General features: G+C 38.1%; 2 protein-coding genes across 4 annotated transcripts in view; both read right to left on the bottom strand.

Annotated features, from left to right (window-relative positions):
* myo16 (myosin XVI) overlaps positions 1-13,186 on the bottom strand; it is a 125,777-nt gene extending 112,591 nt beyond the window's left edge. The window contains exons 1-2 of one of the 3 annotated variants that reach the window (XM_028435756.1): positions 13,128-13,186; positions 12,864-13,051 (exon numbers count right to left, since the gene is read on the bottom strand). In XM_028435756.1, the coding sequence (XP_028291557.1) occupies positions 12,864-12,906 (43 nt within the window). In that variant the 5' untranslated portion in view covers positions 12,907-13,051; positions 13,128-13,186. Of the gene's footprint in view, positions 1-930; positions 1,151-6,323; positions 6,506-12,863; positions 13,052-13,127 lie in introns of those variants that run through there. The other 2 variants (XM_028435759.1, XM_028435758.1) reach the window with 2 other exon arrangements.
* A 2,903-nt stretch (positions 13,187-16,089) lies between these two features.
* Positions 16,090-20,186, bottom strand: abhd13 (abhydrolase domain containing 13). The gene is made up of 2 exons (XM_028436361.1): positions 20,013-20,186; positions 16,090-17,772 (listed from the first exon to the last, which is right to left on the bottom strand). Exon 2 carries the CDS (start codon positions 17,736-17,738, stop codon positions 16,683-16,685), a length of 1,056 nt encoding a protein of 351 aa, XP_028292162.1. The 5' UTR covers positions 17,739-17,772; positions 20,013-20,186; the 3' UTR covers positions 16,090-16,682.
* Between the last annotated feature and the right edge of the window lie 588 nt (positions 20,187-20,774).

Below are 20,774 nucleotides of genomic sequence, written 5' to 3'. Positions count from 1 at the left end.
TATGACTTAATTACCTAAAAATGTTGTATTTCAGTGGTAAAAATGGCCTTTTTACAACATCCAAGCTTTCTGTGTCATAGCTATATATGACAAAAAAAAATCAAGTCATTTTGAAATCAGTTAATTCAGTGAATAATTCTACTTTGAGAATGTTGATTGGCTCTTACTTCCGTTGATTTAATAGCACTCCTGCAGTCTGCTCGCCACACACAATATGGTGGCGTTTAGTCACGCCTTTCAACAGGCGTCTACGTATATGATGTCTATGGGTTGATCCAGGAAACAAAGCCTGTTATTTCTTTAAGGCAAATTTATTTGTATAGCGCATTTTATACACAAGGCAACTCAATGTGCTTTACATGATCCAAAAGTGCAACAGAAAACATTCAACGGCTTAAAAATTATAAGTTAATTATATCTGCAGAATGGCCAATGTCTGATAGTTAATTTCAAAGTCAATATCAAATCAATAATATTGTACATCAAACTGGTATAGTTATTGAAGAGAAATATATTCTTATTTTAATTTTTTAGTTTTTTCTTTGTTTGTTCTGTTTTATCAAGCAAGAAGTTGCACCTATGATGAGGCTTTAATAAGGTGGATCACGTACAGGTAAATGCAAATGTATACCTCTGCAAAGTCTGACAGTTTTCACTCCTTTTACAGTGAGAAAAACACGTCGTTTTACACCTTCAGATGTAAACATTAAGACAACTTGCACCTGCACAACAAAACAGCTTTCACTGCCACTGAAAAAGCAGGTGCGTACCATCCCATGACATACCTGCACACTGACACCCTCGTGTGCACATTGTGTGTTCCCCTTAAGTGCTGCTACGACCTGAAGAAAACAATGCTGATGCTCGCAGACTATTCACCAGACTTCAGTGAGAGAGAAGGGATGGAAGCAGGAGAAAGCCGAGCCTTACCGGTGAGAGCCCATTCAGCAGAGACGCCAGCGGGAGAGAGAAATGGGTCGGACTGACAAAAACCCAACAAGAGCCGCTTTCCTGAGCTCCGCCACCAAAATCAATTTCACACTCCTTCACCTCTCCGCCACTGTGAAGTCACTCATTCATCCTCTTTATCATATCCATGGTAACCCCCGCTGCTTGTAGCTGTTCATTATTTTACATACGTCTCTAGCTTTCTCCCTTTATGTCCCACCCCCACCTTCTCCCCAAACCTCAATAAGTCCAGCCCACTTATGCCTACTGAAAAGTGCAATTACACTCTCAGCTACACAAGCACCCACCCCCTCGTATGTGTATCCATGAACATCACATGGTGGAGCTTTGGCAAATACATAAGTGGGAGGGAACAAAAAAAGGGAGGGGCCTGGCTGCACCTCGTGTTGGCTCCACACCCTGATGAGTTTGTGGTCAAACAGCCAAACTGTTTGCACAAGGAGACAAAGAGAGATGCCAGAAAGAGCAGATGCAACTGAGCAACAATCCATAAGTTTGCCTGGAACTGCCTCTGGCTCACGGTTTAAAAGAAAAGCATGCAGTTAATGGATGGGTGGTGCAGACGTGTTTATAGCAGGGGTGTCAAACTCATTTTAGTTCAGGGGCCACATCCTGGCCAGTTTGATCTCAAGTGAGCCACAGAATTTTGCAGGAAAAAGAGCAATTTCAACATTATTGTTCCCTAGTTTGCACTTCCAGGTATACATTACATATAAAATATATGAGACCGACAATATCAAAGCATTAAGTGACCTTAAACTTAAATTCACTTACATTTGCTTGATATTCTGAACAATTGTTATTTAATTTAGTAGAATAATTTGAGGACATTTGGAGGGTTATGATTTTTTTTTATTCTTTTTAATCAATTTCAGATTAAAAAAAGAATTGCCATCATGTGATATAAGTGAGGGAAATTTTGAAATTTACAAAATGATACATGTGCTGTCAGTTTTACTTTCTTCTGCGGGCCGAATTAGATGCTCAAAAAGGCCGAATTTGGCCCACAGGCCTTGGGTTTGACACATATGGTCTATGAGATCCTACAAAACAAAAGCCATAATGTGCAGACTGGGATATTTGCTATCAACTTTATATCAATGAATCACAGCTACAATGAGAACCATATTGTCACCAAAAATAGCACAACAACAGCTTGAAACCCAGATCATTCTGTTCACCTCCCGACTGTTTCATATTTCAAATCTCTGCTTCACATCTATATCTTCCTGCTTGCTTTTATCATCACTGGTACATCTTTCCACTGCGAGGACCCAGGTGATATTTCTGAGGTCTGAGCCCCAGGGTCTTGGTTTTTTGTTAAGCCTAAACCTGGCATCCAGCCAGAAAAAGCCTGACACCATTTCTTGTTTTAGTCTATGGCGAGAATCAACTGACAGTAAGCCATCAGGGATCTGTTGTGGTATTGAACCCTAAAGCCACAATCAAGTTAGTGATTACCATTAAACTGCAAACTGTTTGTGTTAGAGATAAAACTTGTTTTCCTACTTAAACTTAATTCTAAGAACGCTGCACATTGTAATACTTTATAGTCTTTCAGCAGGTGTAAACCCATACTGTAAGGATTAGACTTGACTATATACAGTATATTTATTCACTTGCTTCTTGTCACACAGGGCTTAAGGTCGGCAAAGATACCACTGCTAGAAAATCAAATGTCATGAGGAATGTAAAGGACGGAGAAAAGGAAAGAAACATGGTAGTAGAGGTCAAAAGGTGAATGTCTTTCAAATCCTGAGTTTGAGGTCCATCAGGAGAATAAAATTACCAGACTAGTACAAGATACAGCAGAGGAGGAAAGCTGTAATCCAAAAGTTAACTAATCCTACTTCACCAAGGCGTTATCCTTTGCTTCAGACTTGTTATCTGTCCATGCAGTAAGGAACGGCAAATAATGATTCCACCCAATAATTATATTCCTCAGTTTAAATCCTCCATCTTTTGCTGTGTGTCTTTGGTAAGTCTTTTTCAACTAAAGCACCTCATGTGGTCTTGTGTTTAACACACCTGTTTCTTCTTAACATCACTCTGCAAGAAATTTGGGGAATGTATAATGACATTGTTGGGAAGGTAAACAGATGATACATATTTTAATCTAATGAAAACCTCTTGGATAGCAGTCCTTTAGTTTAGACAGCTGTGTATGCACGATGAATATTCTCCAATCTGGTATCAATGTTTAAAAACAGGCACACAGTCTATGTGGGTGATGTCATCGTTCATGTCAGCTTTAAGTCACCCTATACATATTCATGTGATATATTTTCCTTGATGACAGCATAAGGAGCCAAAACGGAGCCACACTTGATTTCATGCAACTATAGAGTAGTTTTATTAAGCAGAAAACCTTTAAAAGCCAGTGGCATTTAATGCACTTTCTTTGGATAGAAATGCATTTTTGACCAAATGCCAAAGCAGTGATTTGTTGCATTTGCCACCAAAAACTCTGCCAAGGTGACTCCCTAACACAATTCTGGTGTTTTCACAGATTGAGGGTTGCAGCAAAATAATAGCAGACGTTTCTTTTAGGGTTTACAGAGAAAGATCTGTATCTGGCAGAGTGAGGTGATGTCACAGGGAATAACGGGAACAAACTTAAAACAAAAATGGAGTCTAACAAATCTCTGTCCTTCTTGTCTGGTAAAGAAACACAAGAAATCTCTGAAAATGAAGAGGAAAAAAAAAAAAAAAAAACTTTATGCGCATCTGTCTATGGGACTCCACATCCCACAATGCAATGCACTAAACTTTTCCGACAATAGCCATAAGAGAATGTTTAGAAGTCAAAACGAACTTTTGAGCTGCAGTTTCAACTTTTTACAGTTTTTTTAGCAATGTATTGATCTATGAGGTCTACACTATGTCTTTATCTGATAATAAAATAAATATCATCCCCAGCAGCTTTAAACTAGGCTGCTTGAAGGGTTCCACTCCCAAATAGCATGTTGCTGTGGCTGCCAGCTATGCTTCTCACCACCTGTCCTTATAGAGCTGCTGTTTGAGTCTACCAACTGTCTGTTCCCATGGGACCAGCTTATAAGAATGGTCTGGGATTTCACCCCATCTCCAGATCATTTTTCCATCCAAGGAAGAACCTTTATAATAATGTGTAGCTTTTAATTGAAACCTCATTTTTCTGAGAGTTTTGACTTTCACACTAATTTTAATCAAGCTCTAATCTAAAAAGTTAAGCTTTAGACACTTTTCAATGTATTTTGTTGTTTTCAGCTAAAGAATCTGTTTCCCTAATGTTTAGGTGCTGGTAAAAACTCTTGAGAACAGAGACACCAAAATTAAATAAATTCAGACAAAAACGAATTGAAAAACTGCCATTATACCAACAGACTACCTCACAATGTGTTGCATGTGAGGTCAACTAATATCCACCTTAAATATTTTCCCATTACCGGTATTTTCAATTCTTAAGTGAAAATTGAGAAAAATAAAATTATTGATCAAATAAAGTCTATAAGCTTCTATAATGATGTAAACATTTCAGACATCTGTTCAGGTCATGGATCAACAAATCATAATAGAACATATTGGTGTGGATTACAGTTTGTGCTAATCAGATTTAGGAGTGAGATAAATCCTTATCTTCCCCAGATGAACCAGCATCCCTCTTAATCCTATCTACTCTCTCTTTGGTCAGCCCAGTCAGCTGTCTGCCCTATGACATCACACTCATGAAGTAGGCTACATCCACCCAAATATATACACGTGCACAGGTTTTTTCTAAAACACTTATTTTAACTTGAGGCTATCGGTCACAGGAGCCGTTGAAGAAATCCAGTACGCGTGGCAACCAAGTGGTCCCCCAACTAAGAATAGATCATCCATTGGATGAACGTGACACAAATGTTACACACACACAGGCATAGATAAAGGTTAAAACCATGGACAATGTGTGTGCGAGGTAACAGCTATCAGTTTAGACTTTCAAAACCAGAGAAAAAGTGTCATTTGAATCTTGCTAAAGCTGCAGTTCTTTAGAATTCTAAAACATCCATTCATGTTTAGTGTGATTTAGACACACAGTATAGGAATACCTCAGGAATTCCAACAGCCACATATCAATCCAAACATTCAACTAGTGAACACCACTCTGATCTTTGCTACTGTCCCATTTGGCTTGTATATCAACCCTGAACGATCATAGATGGTAGTGACTAAGACATGGGACATTTGGCTCGACAGCTGACCACAGCGCAGGGGACTGATCGTCCTGACACATGGCAACAGACTGCTGCACATATAGAGGTGAGCGTCTCATTTACTGCAGTTGTTACTTCACAAGAAGGAACCGAGAAAAGCTGAAAGCTGCAGCAAAAAGGTTCAAGAAGAAATGTGGGGGAAATATTTCTTTAAAAGCTTTAAAAACACTACAAGCAGACAAGTTGTCTGATCTGGTTCAGTATGAAGACATATGGATGATGCACACATCTATCACTTTGTTTGAAATGCTTCTCAAACTGTTTTTTTACTTACTAGTAATTACAGTCAACAATGTCAAGTTTAAAGCACATCGACTCGTCTTCTCTCTCTTTATCTTTCTTTCTTACACGCGCACACACACATGCACACACACAGTCTACACATTGTACATAGACACAAACACAGGGGTCTACAAACTCTCAGCCTGAATGAGGCCATCTGTGAGCTCCTGGGAAACAAAAGCAGAGTTTTTAATGGCGACACATTCAGAGTTAAGTTCTCGTCTGTTCCTCTTGCTGTGTTTCAAGTTTCCACACAATAAACACAAAAGCTTTACAGTGGATGAAATCTACAAATCACTTTATTTTCACAGTTTGTCCTCCTTACGTCTGCCCTTCTGTTCCCTTGTTTCACTCTCTTTTTGTTTTTTTTACCTCATGTTTTTTCCCACTTGGTTCTAACATTGACTTGTAATGTACAGCATTAAAGGAGAAGGTGCCTGAGGTACTGAGAAAACTGGAATGATCCCCAGATGATGTTTAGTGGCCCTAGGGTTTGCAGTGGTGGGTGTGTGTGTTTCCCTAAGATTATACAGACTTGTTTTACATTCCCTGCAAAATCATTCAAGACAATGAAACATCTAAATAAGAGAATGCAAGATTGAATTATGATTATAAACCAAGGCCAGAATAGATAAATATTACCTTTGAGAAATCTTTGAATATGAAAAACCAGAAACTATATCCTGTTTGTTTTTCATAGCCATACTCAAGCACACTGACTTCTATTTCAATTCTATTTGACACTGTGTGAATTATGTAGTATTAGTTTCACCACAGTGATAGTTGCACACACCTTAATTTTGCACACACACAAGCTTGATAACGTAAGCAACCTACCTCAGAAAACCGTTTCCCAATAAAAGTCTCGTCTTGTTTCCAGCTTAAAAAACGAATGAAAAAATCTGGACTCAACTGCAACAATAAGAGAGAGAAAGCCAGAAAAAGCTCCCAGCTCTCTCATCATCTACTCTAATAGGCTGAAATCAACCACTGACATCCCACCAGAGACCGAAGAGGCAGCGATGAAGGAGAAGAGCGGGAGAGGAAGTGAAGGAGGAGGAGGGTGCCAGTTTGGGTGAATAAAGGAAAGGAGTTGAAAGGAAGATGGAGTCAGAGCAAGAGGGAGGAGAGTGAGGTGTAGTGAGTGAGAGCTCATGTGAGCAAGCAACAGAAACGAGGTGAGGCAGGAGTTTAAATCTCCAATTACAACTACTTATCATCACCAGCCCGTAAGCAGATGGGAGGGAGAGATACACCCCACATGCACTGCTGTGGCCAATGTTGTGCATGTTTGTCTGTTGAGTGCTGTGATGGTGTGGATAGGACAAAGAAATTAGTACAAACACTTGAGTGAAAGGGAAAGCTTTTATGACATTTTATAAAATGTCTAAAGATAATCTTTCCATCTGCTTGTTTTATTACTTCGTCACTTTCATTCTATCTTTACGCATAATTTAGTTAATTAAAGGAAAAAGGAAAGTGTTTAACTATTCTCTAATGGTTAATTGTTAGAATTACACTTTATGTAGATTAATTTTATGATTACGGTTGTATAATTTCTCGAGCTATCAAAAGCAATTATCCATTGTAGAGTAATATGATTTCTAACACAGAAAAAGGCGAGTTTGCATGATCTGGGTGGATTATTTCTGAATGCAAGGCCAAATTTGACGCCATGTTTGGGAAATCACGTTTGGGTTTTTTGCCAAAACCTTATCCAATACAGCAGGCATGGGCAACTGGCAGCCTGGGGGCCACATGCCACCGTAAGTCTATTTTAGTGTGGCCTCCAAGGTAAACACAAAAACTGACTCCATGACACACAAAATGACAGGAAAAATACACAAACGAACATTACACAAAACACAATGACTTCAATAAGAGACATTGTGAGGAAAAAAAAAAAAAAAAAAACACAAATATGACTCCAAAAATACAATATGGCAACAAAATGCACAAAATTACACACAAAACACATAACAATTACGAAAATACACAAAATGAGAATGCTACAAAACAATAAACGACACAAAATGACAACAAAAACTCACTAAATAACTCCTAAAACTACGAAACCACAAAATGAGCGAAATATACAAAACAAGAATAATAAATTATAAAATGACTCAATAAACACACAAAATGACAAGAAAGAGATCACAAAATGAATCACAAACACAATAACTCGCGCACACAAAACGAAAGAAAAATGTTCAAATTGACGGAATTTTGTAAAACAACAACAAAAACACACACATTTTTTCTTGTCATGTGTTAATGCCCAGATTGGTCATTATTTTAAAAGCAGGCATGAATGTTGAAAATGTGGCCCTCGGATCAAACACAATATGTTTGTGGCCCCCAACTATAATAAAATATATATTTACCATTTGTGTTACAAATGAACCATTTGTAAGCAGACAGTCTTTTATAACTGGAAGTTATTCCACGTGTGTCCGAAACAAAAAAAAAAAACACAAAATTGATTTAAAAATGAACTATACAGCGGTGCCTTAAAAGTGTTTTTGTCTGATTTAACTTGCACGTTGGCTGTTTTATTGAGCTTCATTTTTACACACTACATGAATAATAGATCAGCCTATGCTGTAGCCCTGCATATTTTGCACTCAGTGGAAAAATCTGAAATCTGTTTAAAGGATAACACAATTAACAATATAAAAACCTCTTACAAAGATAGATAGAGCCAGTCACGTTTTTCAGATCAAAAGCAGTCGATTTGAAACATGACAGTTCTGCACGGTCAGAACATGGTGCCGTGAGCCAAAATCTAGGTTGTTGATAAACCAAATCCTTACCTAAATGCAAAATCCATGCAACGCTGCTGCCAGTTTAGCCGAAGGGCTCTGGATCAGCCCGATTACTCTAAGCTGACTAAACCAATTTAAAGTAATCTGGAAGTACGACATGAGGGCAGAATATTGCAAAGTGAAATCATGTGATTCCACCACTTTTTGCAGAGAACAGATGTATGAGACAATTCACAGAGATGTATCATGTAACTTTAAGTGTTTGTTGCAGAACTAGAGCATGCTTAGGTGGATTCAGAATTCAGAAACCAGCATTCCTCCATCATTAATCAACAACTGTCCAGAAGTTACCAGACATAAAAGAGAGAATAAAGAAAAGGAAATAAACATGTTCACATTTTGGATAATAAAGGTTCAAGTACGATTTTTGTTCAACAAAAGCCATTTCTTTCAAGGCAAGTAAGAAAATAAAAAAACAGACATCAATAGATGCTACAATTTAGAAGGTTAAATTACTATCGAGCATTTAAAAGGTGAGTTTGCACAGCATCTATTAAACGCTAGAGCTGAATAGGTTGCAAGGGTATGATTTTAGTAATCCAAAGAACTATATATAGATACTGTATATGGTAAAGCAGTGAGATTCACCTGTGGATACAAGAGTTATACCAGCAGGTTCTCCACCTCAACACAGGTTAAAAAACTGCAGAATGCCTTCCTCAAATTTGACTCCCCAAAGCCTGATCCCAGATGAGCAAAAGCTGGTGAAGAGAAACAGAGTTTTAGCAGTTTCACAGGGCTACATTGAATGGTAAAATGGACTTGATTTTATATAGCGCTTTATCACCACACTGAAGCAGTCTCAAAGCATCAGCTCATTCACCCAATCACTCTCACATTCACACACCAGTGGGACAGGACTGCCATGCAAGGCGCTAGTTGACCACTGGGAGCAACTTAGGGTTCAGTGTCTTGCCCAAGGACACTTCGACACATAGTCAGGTACTGGGATCGAACCCCCAACCTCTCGATCAGAAGACCCGCTACCACCTGAGCCACGGTCGCCCTGAATCAGTTTGTATCTGCTGCACCTCTGAGGGACATGGCTGAAGCCAAGTGAAACATTACAGCCCTGTCTTTACCTGATTATGTCCATATATGTCCAAAATTGTTTGGATTTTTTTCCAAGAGCAAATAGAACTGGCTGAGACTCACTACCAGAAGGCTCAGATCACCCTGGCAATTATGGCTTTGGCAGGAAGAATTCATCCTTTTTTACCTGAAGCACCCCTGATCCACACCAGGACATGCTTCAAGCACTTATCGAGATGGAAAGGAAATTTGGTAGGCACTTTTCAAGGGTTGTTATTCAGCTCATGACACTAAAGAAGCTCAGTTCTCTGGAGTTCCTCATCAGGAATAGACCTTAATGTGGCACATTTGAGTTTCAGACTGCATTAGAGACTTTACCAACACCTGTGGAGCAAGGTGTCCCAGGGCCCTCAGAACGACAAAGCTCCGTAAGCAAGTGGCTACACAGAGCAGCACAGAAATGGACCAGCTGCCAACTTTCTGGGTCATGACACTGGAGCAGAGGGGACTGGCTGAGTTCCATGGCAATGACTTGGATGACACAACCATTGATCCAAACTGTAAGAGTACAATCATCTTCCATTACTATCCTGTGTCAATTTGAATCCCCTTGTCTATTCACAGGACACATTCTGCAAGCTGAGGATGAAGCTACTGTACAGCCAGAGGAAGAGAAGGGAACACCCCATACACACACACAATACACTCTCCGTAGAGAAGATTCTTCCAGGAACTGAAGTCACTAACTCCAGAAAGACCCAGCATGTCATCAGAAGAGGGAGTGGAAGCTCAAGAGTCCCAATCATTGAGACGCAGTGTCAGAAATTAGCAAGGGCCACAGGCCACTTTGCCCTCAATTTAGCCAAAAATGCCCCAAAATCTTGTTCCATGGGCCAAAATGTCCTTAAGTTTTTTGTCAACAACCTAGTATTCACCAGATATAATGTACTGAATATATCAATTTCTTTAGAAACTGTAGGTCAATTAAACCTCTGTTGTACTTCTGTTTGTTTTTAAGGTTTTCTTTTTTGTAATATTTACCAGCTGTTTCCCTACATCTGTCTTTTTCTATGGCTAATAGCTACCGTACTACGGTACTTTGCAAACAAAAAAAGAAAGGGTGAGATTTTTCCTTTATTTATGTTGTGCATTTTAATGTATAAAAACATCAAAGCTCTAGGTTTTTTTTCCCCCATGGCCCCCAGCCCAATCATTTTCAAAATGCCCCAATTTTTTAGACTATGGGGGTCAAAATTACCCCCATAATATTTTTTGTTTTTATTTCATACCCTGTTGGAACATTACATAAGGCTTTGGTAATAATTAACAGATGCTCATTGATGGGGCTGAAGGATAACCCTGGTAAACCTTAGTGAGCTGTGTGTATGTGAAGTTTTTGTGTGTGTGTGTACAACCGGTTTCATTTCCTGATTATCCCATTGGACACTGGTTGCTCTTTGGAGAGTCGACCCCACCATGACATCAGCTTCCGCTAACAAACAAGCCGTCGCCATGGCATCACACAAAGACATCGCTGGCCAAAAGGGAGGGGGAGCATCAAGCTTGACACATTTATAGTGAAGGTCTGTGCCCTAGTCCACCTCCTCCTCATCCTTCTTTTTCTAAGTGTTTGTTGTGTTTACTGAATCATCAAAGACCATCACTGGCTTCTACTACAATACCAACACCAGTTCTCATCCAGCGTCTTAGCTGCAGTCTTGTTTCTCTTTCACACACTAGGCCTGGGAACAACATTGAGAGTCAAGATATATTGAGCCTTCTGATTTGGAGATATTGAAAATTACGATATCGCCTATATCAACATAATTCTATTTTATAGCTTATTTTGTATTAAAATACTTGTTTGAGAAGCTGCTGCTTTCACTACTTCTCAGAACAGTAAAACACAGTTAGATGGATTACTGAGTGCATCCTAACCCAGACCTTCCCCTAAACATGAAACACTACAAAACTCACTCACACATGCTGTCTCTTATAGAAGAAAAAGCCAAAAGTGACACATATTATGCAGCTGTTTGTTACTAAATGTGTGGCAGTTTGCATTAGCAATTATTACCTAGAATTTTCTTTCTGGTAAAAATTTGAGTTAAAATATCAAAATTTATATCGTATATCACCATTTTGAGATCAAATATCGAGATATGAGTTTTGTTCCATATCACCAATCCCTATCACACACGGCGTACAATAAGGTTTTGTTGGAATATTTGAATTTTGATTTGAGTAAAATCCCTTTTCATTTTCTTTAATCCAAAGAGTCAAAAAAAAACAAAAAAAAAAACAAGATGAACTGATGTTTGTCTATTATTAATTGCCAGATGAGGTAACCAAAGCTATGCTATCTCATGTCCTTTGCTATGATTACTTTAAGCCAATGGTTCCCAATCTTTTTGTCCCGTGTACCCACTTTGCATTTTTGTCAAATCATGTGTACCCTCTCTATAATTTCATTGCAGGCTCTCCTAAACCCCTAACTGTGTCTTCAACATTGGTTTTCTAAGGCTTAATCTACATTTCAAACCAATGACTAGAATTTAAAGCGGAATTTATTTATTTTTTTAAAACACCGTGCAACTTTTGTGATTACTTCAATAGTAAGTAAATACAGTTTCCTTTGTAAAAACGTAGCTAAATATTGTCTCCTATTGTTAAAAGTGTGATGAAATGGCCTCTACAGTATAAAATTATCCTGTTTCAGTAACTTACAAGAAAATAGGGTGTTTTATCGAGCAAGAGTACTGTTAGTTTGTGGTGAAATTGTCCATGAAAAATAAAAAATTAAAATAAATTTTAAAAAAAAAAGCCTAAAAAGGAACTAGGAACATTTCCTGATTATTTTTAAAAGAATTGTTAAATCTTTCCGAGTACCCCCTGCAATGTGCTCCTGTACCCCTGTTTGGAAACCACTGCTCTAAGCCAGTTCGATAGCACCCACAAAAGTGTAAGCCCATGTTTTATCTACCTTAAAACTTTAACAAAGTGCCTATTGATACGGAATGTGCCTCTGTTTTTTTCATCGTGTAAGGATGACTGAGTGGTCTAAGGCGCTGAACTCAAGAATCCCGCATTTGTCACATATGTCTTCATTTTAATATATTTAACATGGCAAATTCCACCTCTAAAAATACGTAAATATACATAAATATGAAAAAAATAAAAATTTTAAGGTATTCCCGGAGTTAGGGATAGGGCTAAAATATAAGGGTTAGCGGGGTAGCTAACAATAAATATGAGCCAAAATAAAACTGACAGAGCTTTAAGTCACGTGGTGCACCTACCACGTGACCTAAACTGGCCAATGAGGAGTACTACCGGTCTATTCATACGTTTCCGTATCAATAGCCACACCCAAACCTTAAAGCCTCATACATCCAGATCCAAATTCTGCATTCATGCTCAAAGGACTGTAGAGAAAACTGTTTAACTTCTCAAACAGCTGCTGGTGAAAAGGCCAAGCATAGGCTGGTATTTAAAAAAAAAAGTAGGCCGGGTTTACCTCCTGTGTAGCAGGTGTTCTTGTGTAGATCGTCAGGGTTCATGGTCTGCTAGCAGCTGAACAGAGACACCAAGGACAGCAGCTCATCTTCTCCATCCAACATTCCTCTGTCACTGAAACACCACATGGCCCTTCAGAGTAGTGGTTGTAGTCCTACACCTACAGAGACCGCATGTGTTGGCTTCCATCTGTGGGGGGAACAAATAGGAGGTAACACAGCATTCATGACTTCATTTATGTGCTCATTTTCTCAACTATACTGACCTTTCTTCAAGGTCTCCTCGCTCCTCACCAATGACATGATTGAGCACAACCTTTTCCCTTTGCACGCTGACTGTTGATTGGAGAGCAGTGCCACCTGGTGGTCATTTAACCACATTACATTAATCCTGCAGCCTAGGCCACACCCACAAGAGCAGCCAATGCCATCATCTGGGATTAATATAGTAGAAAATCTCTCCCTTGTCTACTTATATGAGTGAAAATGTTCTAAATACCCAGAGATGTATACATTTTTAACGAGAGGAAATGTAGATATAATTGTTGTTAGTTTCTGCTATAAAACTAACACTTCCTATACCATTAATGATACACTGTATATAAGTTAAGCATGGAAAAAGATACATTTCTTAAGAATTTTATATTTTAATAGCGCTTCGAGATGACTTTTCTTGCCATTTGCCCTATATACCTTGAACTGAACTGAATTGAATTAAATTTGACCATTTTTATTTATTTTTAAATGTTCTTTTCTGATTTAAAAAGTAAATGGACCAAAGAAAAAGTGTCTCACCTGTCCCCACTTCTTTCATAAATTTCAAAATAAATGAAGGCATGAGAAACTGTTGGTCAAATGGGTTAAATTAAAGAAAAAAGAAAAAAAAAAACCAAGAGGCAGTTCACTTCATTTATCAGCAAGATTGTTTTTAGATTGAAAATATGAATTTCATTTTATTTATCCTCAAATTTGCCTGGACGTGGCCAATGATTACAGACATTGTATAACTAGATAGAATTAACAAGAAAACCAGAAAGCACATAGAATTGCCTCGTTTATGAAATGAACTATACAAATACATTTGCCTTGTCTTGGCATTATCTCTTGTAAAAAATAAAATGTTATTCATTGTCCTCAGCAGTTTTAATCTACCTGTGACCTGTGGATTTAGTGAAAATCTAGTTTTTTAAGGTCAGAATATATACCCAGCAGGTTATTACTGTTATTACCTCTCTAAAAAAAAAAAATGCCATGTCAAAGGATAGTTCTAAAATAGATTCTTATTAAAACCATTAAACAACATGATTGTGTATGAATTTATTGCATGTTACAGTACAGAAAATAGAAAGTGAAAATGTGTCCTTAGAAAAGAAGTTGACATAGAAATGCAATAAAACCAGGACCGATTACAGATGATGCAATCAGACCCAGTCCCATCAGTATGTCATTTAAAGCACTACCACAGCAATAATCAAAAGTCAGCTTGCAAGAAGAAGAAGAAAAAAAAAAGTCAATATTCTTCATTGATCTCCATTCTCCAAGTCGACAATCATAGAAACGTATACATGTGCAGTGGCTATGAGCTCTGAACATACACAACATTCAGTGGTGGTCAGTGAGAATCCAGAAATCTGAGAACATATTTAAAGGTTCTACTCCATTAAACAATCCAACTACAAATAGCGTTTTGAATTAAAGGATGAGTGCAGTGAAGGCCAACGGCAGAACAAAATAAAGCCAGTGGAGCACAGTGTGCACAAGCTCAGCATTTGGATTTGTCATTTCAAAAAAATAAATAAAAATGAAACTGTATGGTAAAAGCCACAAGAATAAGGAAGTGAAATACATGAAGATGTGGGATCACTGGAGAACGTAATTTCCATTCTAAGTAACATGAACTCCCACACTGCGGGGTTTTGGTTGAGCCAAATGTAGACGCGCTTCATGTTTGTAGTCCAACATGGCTGCACAGTAAGTTGTTAGTAACGCATTCTGAAAACTGGAGCAGATAATCAGGCTTGGATCATCATGCAACGCTCCACCCAGTGGAAGACATGCAGCAAAGGTTAATTAGCTCATTAAATGCCCTCTGAGAATCTAAAGCCTTTTGCCACAGAAACACAAAGTGATCATCAATCAGTAAGCTGGTGGTAAAACAGCCAGGATGAAGTGAAACACACACAGATGTTTCTTAAATATTAGGGACGTCCAGATACAACATTTTCACTTCCGATACAATACCGATATTGCAGCCTTGAGTATTGATCCGATACAATATCAGCATGAATCATACTTACTTTTATTACTTATTTTGTAGTGTGGAATGTTAGAAAAGGCTTGATCATGTGATGTTACTCAAACAGAGAATAGGCAACAATTCAAGTTCACTTTAGTTATTTTTTACTGTCAGTATATGGTGGGAACAACTGAGGGGGGGGACAAAAACAACAAAGGGAGCTTATATTAAAGATTTTAGATGCAGTCCGATAAAATTCGATATTCGTTTTCTGGATGATATCAATATCGGATCAGTACACCCCTATTGAATATTGACGTTTTCCCCTTAAAACTCACATTCATAAACCATATATAGAACTTACTTATACTGCCACATAAACAGATCATTTGGACATTATTAAACCTTGATAAACATTTCTCTGGAGAATGAATGTTCTCCCAGATTATTTAGAGCAATGCTGTGTACTCCCACCGTGCAAATGACTTTTTAAAATAGAATATTGAAAATAAAGAATTTTAGTATTAATAATAGAGATACCAAGACAATATGAGTTTGTGTGCAGCAAAATGAAAACTAATGAAATGCATGAGTTCAGTTACTTAAATCGCAGCTTGATGATTCTTGGTCTAAAAATGTTTTGTTTTAAAAAAAAAAAAATGTATGTATTCAAATGACTTTATAGGTTTTGCAAATTTCGGTTTTGTTGACAGTGGATTTACTGGGGATTATTTACCAGCATTAAAATCTAAAGCAAGCAACCAAGTACATGTGGAAGTTACATTAACACTATCCAGTGTCAAACCAGTTTCTGAACTGAATTACTAAAAAAAGCAAACACTCTTCTGAAGTTGTTTTGAAATGATGAAATTCCACTTTAACATAAGAACTGGTTTTGCTGTGGTTGTGCTGGATCTAGATCTAATCGTTAAAACTGTAAAACAGTATCATCACTGAACACTGGTATCAGGTCAGCAGCTTTTCTAATAGTGTAAAATAAAATATCAACTCCCTCAATGTTAACCATTGGTTGTGCCACACCCGTGTATTCAAATGACACTTCAACACTTGAAAGGACACTTTTTTTTTTTAATCTTAATAATCTTTAAAGTATTGCTTATGGAAAATTAGCCAAAATGAAAACATTCTTAGGAAAGTGTGAATAGAATAGTACAAATTATAAACAAATATACACATATTTACAGAATACTACAAATGATCAGTGCATTAATTTGCATTTCACAAATACTCTTTAATGCAATGTCACAGGCCCTTGATTAAAAATCACAATTAAACTGCTCCACTGAATGCTTGTCTTCTTTTTTAGCTAGCTCACAATCAGTAAACATTTCTGTGACACTGTATTATGTAGGCATGTAAGATCACAGCTTCATTCAGTTAATGACATAAATACATGCGTTTAAAACTGCAAAACAATGAAATCCTGAAAAACAAACGAACTAGTGAAAACATGATCAATGTTAGCCAAAGGACAGAGCAGGAAGGAAGAAAAAAAATGTACATTCATCAAAAACCAATGACAGCCATGTCATTTGTTTACTTTAATTAACCCATTATTTTTATTTTAGATAATGGTGACACTGGCTGAGGCCTGAGCACTCTCCTCATGGGCGTGGCTTTTCAGCAGGTCCTTCATAAACTGCTCCAAAGCAGCAAAGTAGCCCTGACACTGCCACGTGTCATTGTGAGTGCCCTCTGGGAAAATGGCCAGGCGTTTAGTCCGTGCAGGAGACATCTCGTACAGCTGTTTCATCATAACTGGAGGGATGAGCTGATCCGACAGGCCCGACACAAACAGTGAAGGCATGCGGCACAGGGCCACCTGGCGATAGGACAGGAACTGGTTCCTGTAACACCATATCGGCAGCAGACGCATGGGCAGGAAGGAGAAGAGTGTGGCTGCCATGTGTGGGATGCTGAGGAAGGTGTTTTCAACAATAATGGCGGCGACACGGTGAGGGTTCACCGACGCCAAGCGCACAGCCACGGCGCCTCCTAACGAGCGGCCGAACAGCACCACCTTTGTCTTGTCCAAATCGGGCCGAGTCATGACATAGTCCAACGTAGCCTCTGCGTCCAAGTACAGCCCATCCTCACTGGGTTCCCCCTCACTTTTACCGTAGCCACGGTAGTCCACCAGCACCACGTTAGCTTTTAGATTCACCAGCATGAGGAGAGCGTTTGGCACCCTGTGGCCTATGTTACCTGCGTTGCCATGGAAATAGAGGATGGTGGGGGGTGCGGAAGAAGCAGGGCTGCTTTGATTGCCAGATGTGACTCCAGGAGCTGCGTCACCCCCTGTGTACCGCAACAGGATGAGGTTGAGCTTCACACCGTCTTTGGTGCGAATGTACACATTCTCATGAGGAATGCCTGTTGGCATGGGAACGTAAAGGCGGGAGGAGGAGGGCTGGTCAGGGAAGTACAGGAGAACATCCTGAAATTTGTAGAGGATCCCTGCCACTGAGGCTAGGATAAGAGCCAGGAGGAGAACTCCACCATAGAGGTGGAAGGTGAGGATCAGGGCAAGAAGAGAGACACGACAGGCACCCCAGGACCAGGAGGCAAAAGTCAGGGTGCACTGCTCCACCGCTCCCCACAGCCGCCACGGCTTCTCCATGACTTAGCACTTGCTGAGTCACAAGTCTGGCAGTCTATAAAGAAAACAAAAGCAGAATGTATTAGACTACACATTAGGAAACAGGTTATGTAATTAAGAAAAGAAAACAGAAACACTAGAGCAGGTTTTATCCAACTATGTAAAACCTCCATTACATCACATCCTGTCAATCAACAAGGAAGATCAAACACAAAGTAAGTGAGCATCGTTAGCCATCTTAAACAAACATCCTTCTCTGTCAGTGAGCTACTGGTAATGAAACAAGAGGCAGTATTCCAAGTTAAGTCAAGCTTTCTATCGCTTCTGTCATCTCATCCATCAGATAAACGTTCTGCTTTAGTAAATTACAAATTCCTTTCCTCTTTTCTTTGTACTTTCAGTTTTATTTTTTTAAACTTCCATTTTGAACTTGATTGCACATATTTTTGGTCTAAAGTTTTATCGCCTTCAACATTAAAGCATGATTTAGACACTGATGTACAACATAGACACTAAACCGAAGCAACTTCAGCAATATACATATTCCGGTCCAATCCTGACAAAAGTTACAAAGGATGGAACATTTCTGGTAGATTTCAATGAGAACTTAAGAGTCAGGAATTTTGGGACCATTCCAAAAATATAAACTTTTCATAGGAATTTTTTCATTTAATTTTTTTAGTTAACAGAAAATCGGGAGTCATTTTAAATAAATGTATCACATCAGTATCACAATATTATCATCCATTCGAAATAATACATTCAAACTAGGATTGTAACATTATTAGAATTTTCAAAGTTGGAAGTTTTCAATTTTCAAAATCGAAGGTTGGCCCTTAACAGGAGCTGCGTTTTCATTACCTTTGGAAATACGCAAAATCTAAATAACGCAATAAAAACTGGCAATGGATATGCATACATTTTGGAAATAACACTCAAATATCCCTGAAAAGTTTTTACGCTTTTATGAGACGTTATTTCAGACGTATCGAATGTTTCACAAAAGTCCGTCTTCCTGCACCGAAGTCTCGCGGGATGAGATTTCACGTGAGTTGCGAGGCACATGCCCAAAACAACCTTCAATGAATGTTCAAAGCGCAATCATACTTTGTGAACATTTGGAAATATCTCTTTTATTTTGCAAAAATCTGTAATGGAAATTCAGCAGGGATGTTAAATACAGTTGGGAAATTATGTTTTAGCATCATCATAAAATATCAACATCCGTGTCTTTAAAAATCCAGGTATTTTATTTTTAGTTTGTTTTCAGCTGCTTAACAGATGGGCATCTGTAAGAGACATAAACTCACTATGTCTGTCTTTAAGGGTACAGTTTTTTTGTCTGAATGTGTGCGTTTGTGTGTGTATGCGACTTTATATAAGCACATTAAAGCTTAAAAAACTATTTAGACAATACAAGAGTTGTGCTAAAGGATGTGTTTGTACTTTAGAAAAGAAGATAACTTCACCTCTAAGAAAATGTATTTAAATTATATCGGGAGTCACTATCCAATTACTTGGAAGCCTCAGTTGCCATTTTCTTTCACATAAAACAAGCAAGTAAAAAAAAAAAACAAGCAAAAAAAACAAAAACAAAGCTAACAACTCATGACACAAACTACCAGGAAACATAGACAGTTCTCTGGTGGCACGAAACCACAACATAGTGATGGACGGATGTTAAATGTGTATTGTTTTTAATGGGAATATGTTTGTTTTATTGTGTGTATTGTATATTATTTGAAATCTTCCAGCCCAAGAAACACAGATGAAAATTAGCTTTACAGCTAACTCTGGTTTGACATTTTTGTTTTGTATTACCCCTGCCAAATAAACCAATACATTAATAGATGAAATAGGCGTTGACTTCTACTCTAAATCCGAGAACAGTATTTATTTGAACATCTTTGGTTGACCTTTAACAAAGGTTGGGCAACATTGCAATAACATAACATGGCTTTGAAGGCAGCTTTGGGTGGGAATACATCAAGAAGGGAGTCGAAGTCATTTCGTGTGTTTTGCTGGTGTAAAGCACAACCCCATTTAATTGTAAATTACGACGACAGTCCATAATCTCATCTAAATGCTAAAGGTCTGTATCTGTGTGAGTACGTGTGGCAGCTGTGACAACACACTTACAGCGAGAAGCAGTGTAAAGCTTCGTTAGCCGCTTTAGCTTACAGACACCTGTGCTAGCATGCTACCATTAGCAGCTAAAGCTGCTGTTTGACATAGCATTTCCAGTTAGCCGCCTAGGTGTCACAATAATGTTGTACAAGGTAGACAAGGACTTACCCTTCTCTCATTTTAGCGTCTCTGTTGTCTTAAATAATGCCGTGGGTTGGCAGCAGATTCGCTGTCATGAAACTTTGTGAATTAGGCCACACTGAAAGTCTTTACATTAAGGAAAGCGCTCACTGACAACCGGCGAGACTAGCTACGGCTGGTTAGCATTGACTGTGTAACATATTTGTGAGTACCGTGCGGAGTTCAGGTCAGAAATAAACAGTTCCGCTTAACTAACGTTCCACCTTTATTGAAATCAATTTCTTTAAAAAAAAAAAAAAAAGAAGAAGAAGAAAAAAAAGGCTCTTTATTATCAACAGAACGTCAAAAACCAATAATAATTCATTAGTAATATTCTACAATACACAAACAATTAAACACAGCGTCATGTAGTTGGTAGATGGTTCACTGTACTATACTTGTATTTATATGTATTATATTTGTATATTTGTACATTTGTATTACTTTATTCATTTATTTTCCAGGAGGTGTACACTTCCAATTCCCTATTGAAGTAACAGGTTTTTTTTTTTTTAATTAATTATGTGCGTTTTATTTTCTTTCTGCCTTTTCTATGTTTTAGTGTTTGTTCTTTTCATTAATTATTCTAAAGCACCTGTTAAAAAAAAAAATGAAAACAATAAATAAAGAAATTTTTTTTTAAAAAAAAAAGAAATTTTTCCGTGGGATAAATAAGGTATATCTGATTCCGATCCTGATGTTCCTTCATTCGCTATCACTGACTGAATGTTTTTCCATTTTCTACCAGGA

This window comes from Gouania willdenowi, chromosome 21, assembly GCF_900634775.1.
Source record: "Gouania willdenowi chromosome 21, fGouWil2.1, whole genome shotgun sequence".
NCBI lineage: Eukaryota > Metazoa > Chordata > Actinopteri > Blenniiformes > Gobiesocidae > Gouania > Gouania willdenowi.
Note: the sequence above shows the minus strand (reverse complement) of the source record. Positions and strands in the feature narration are given on the sequence as shown.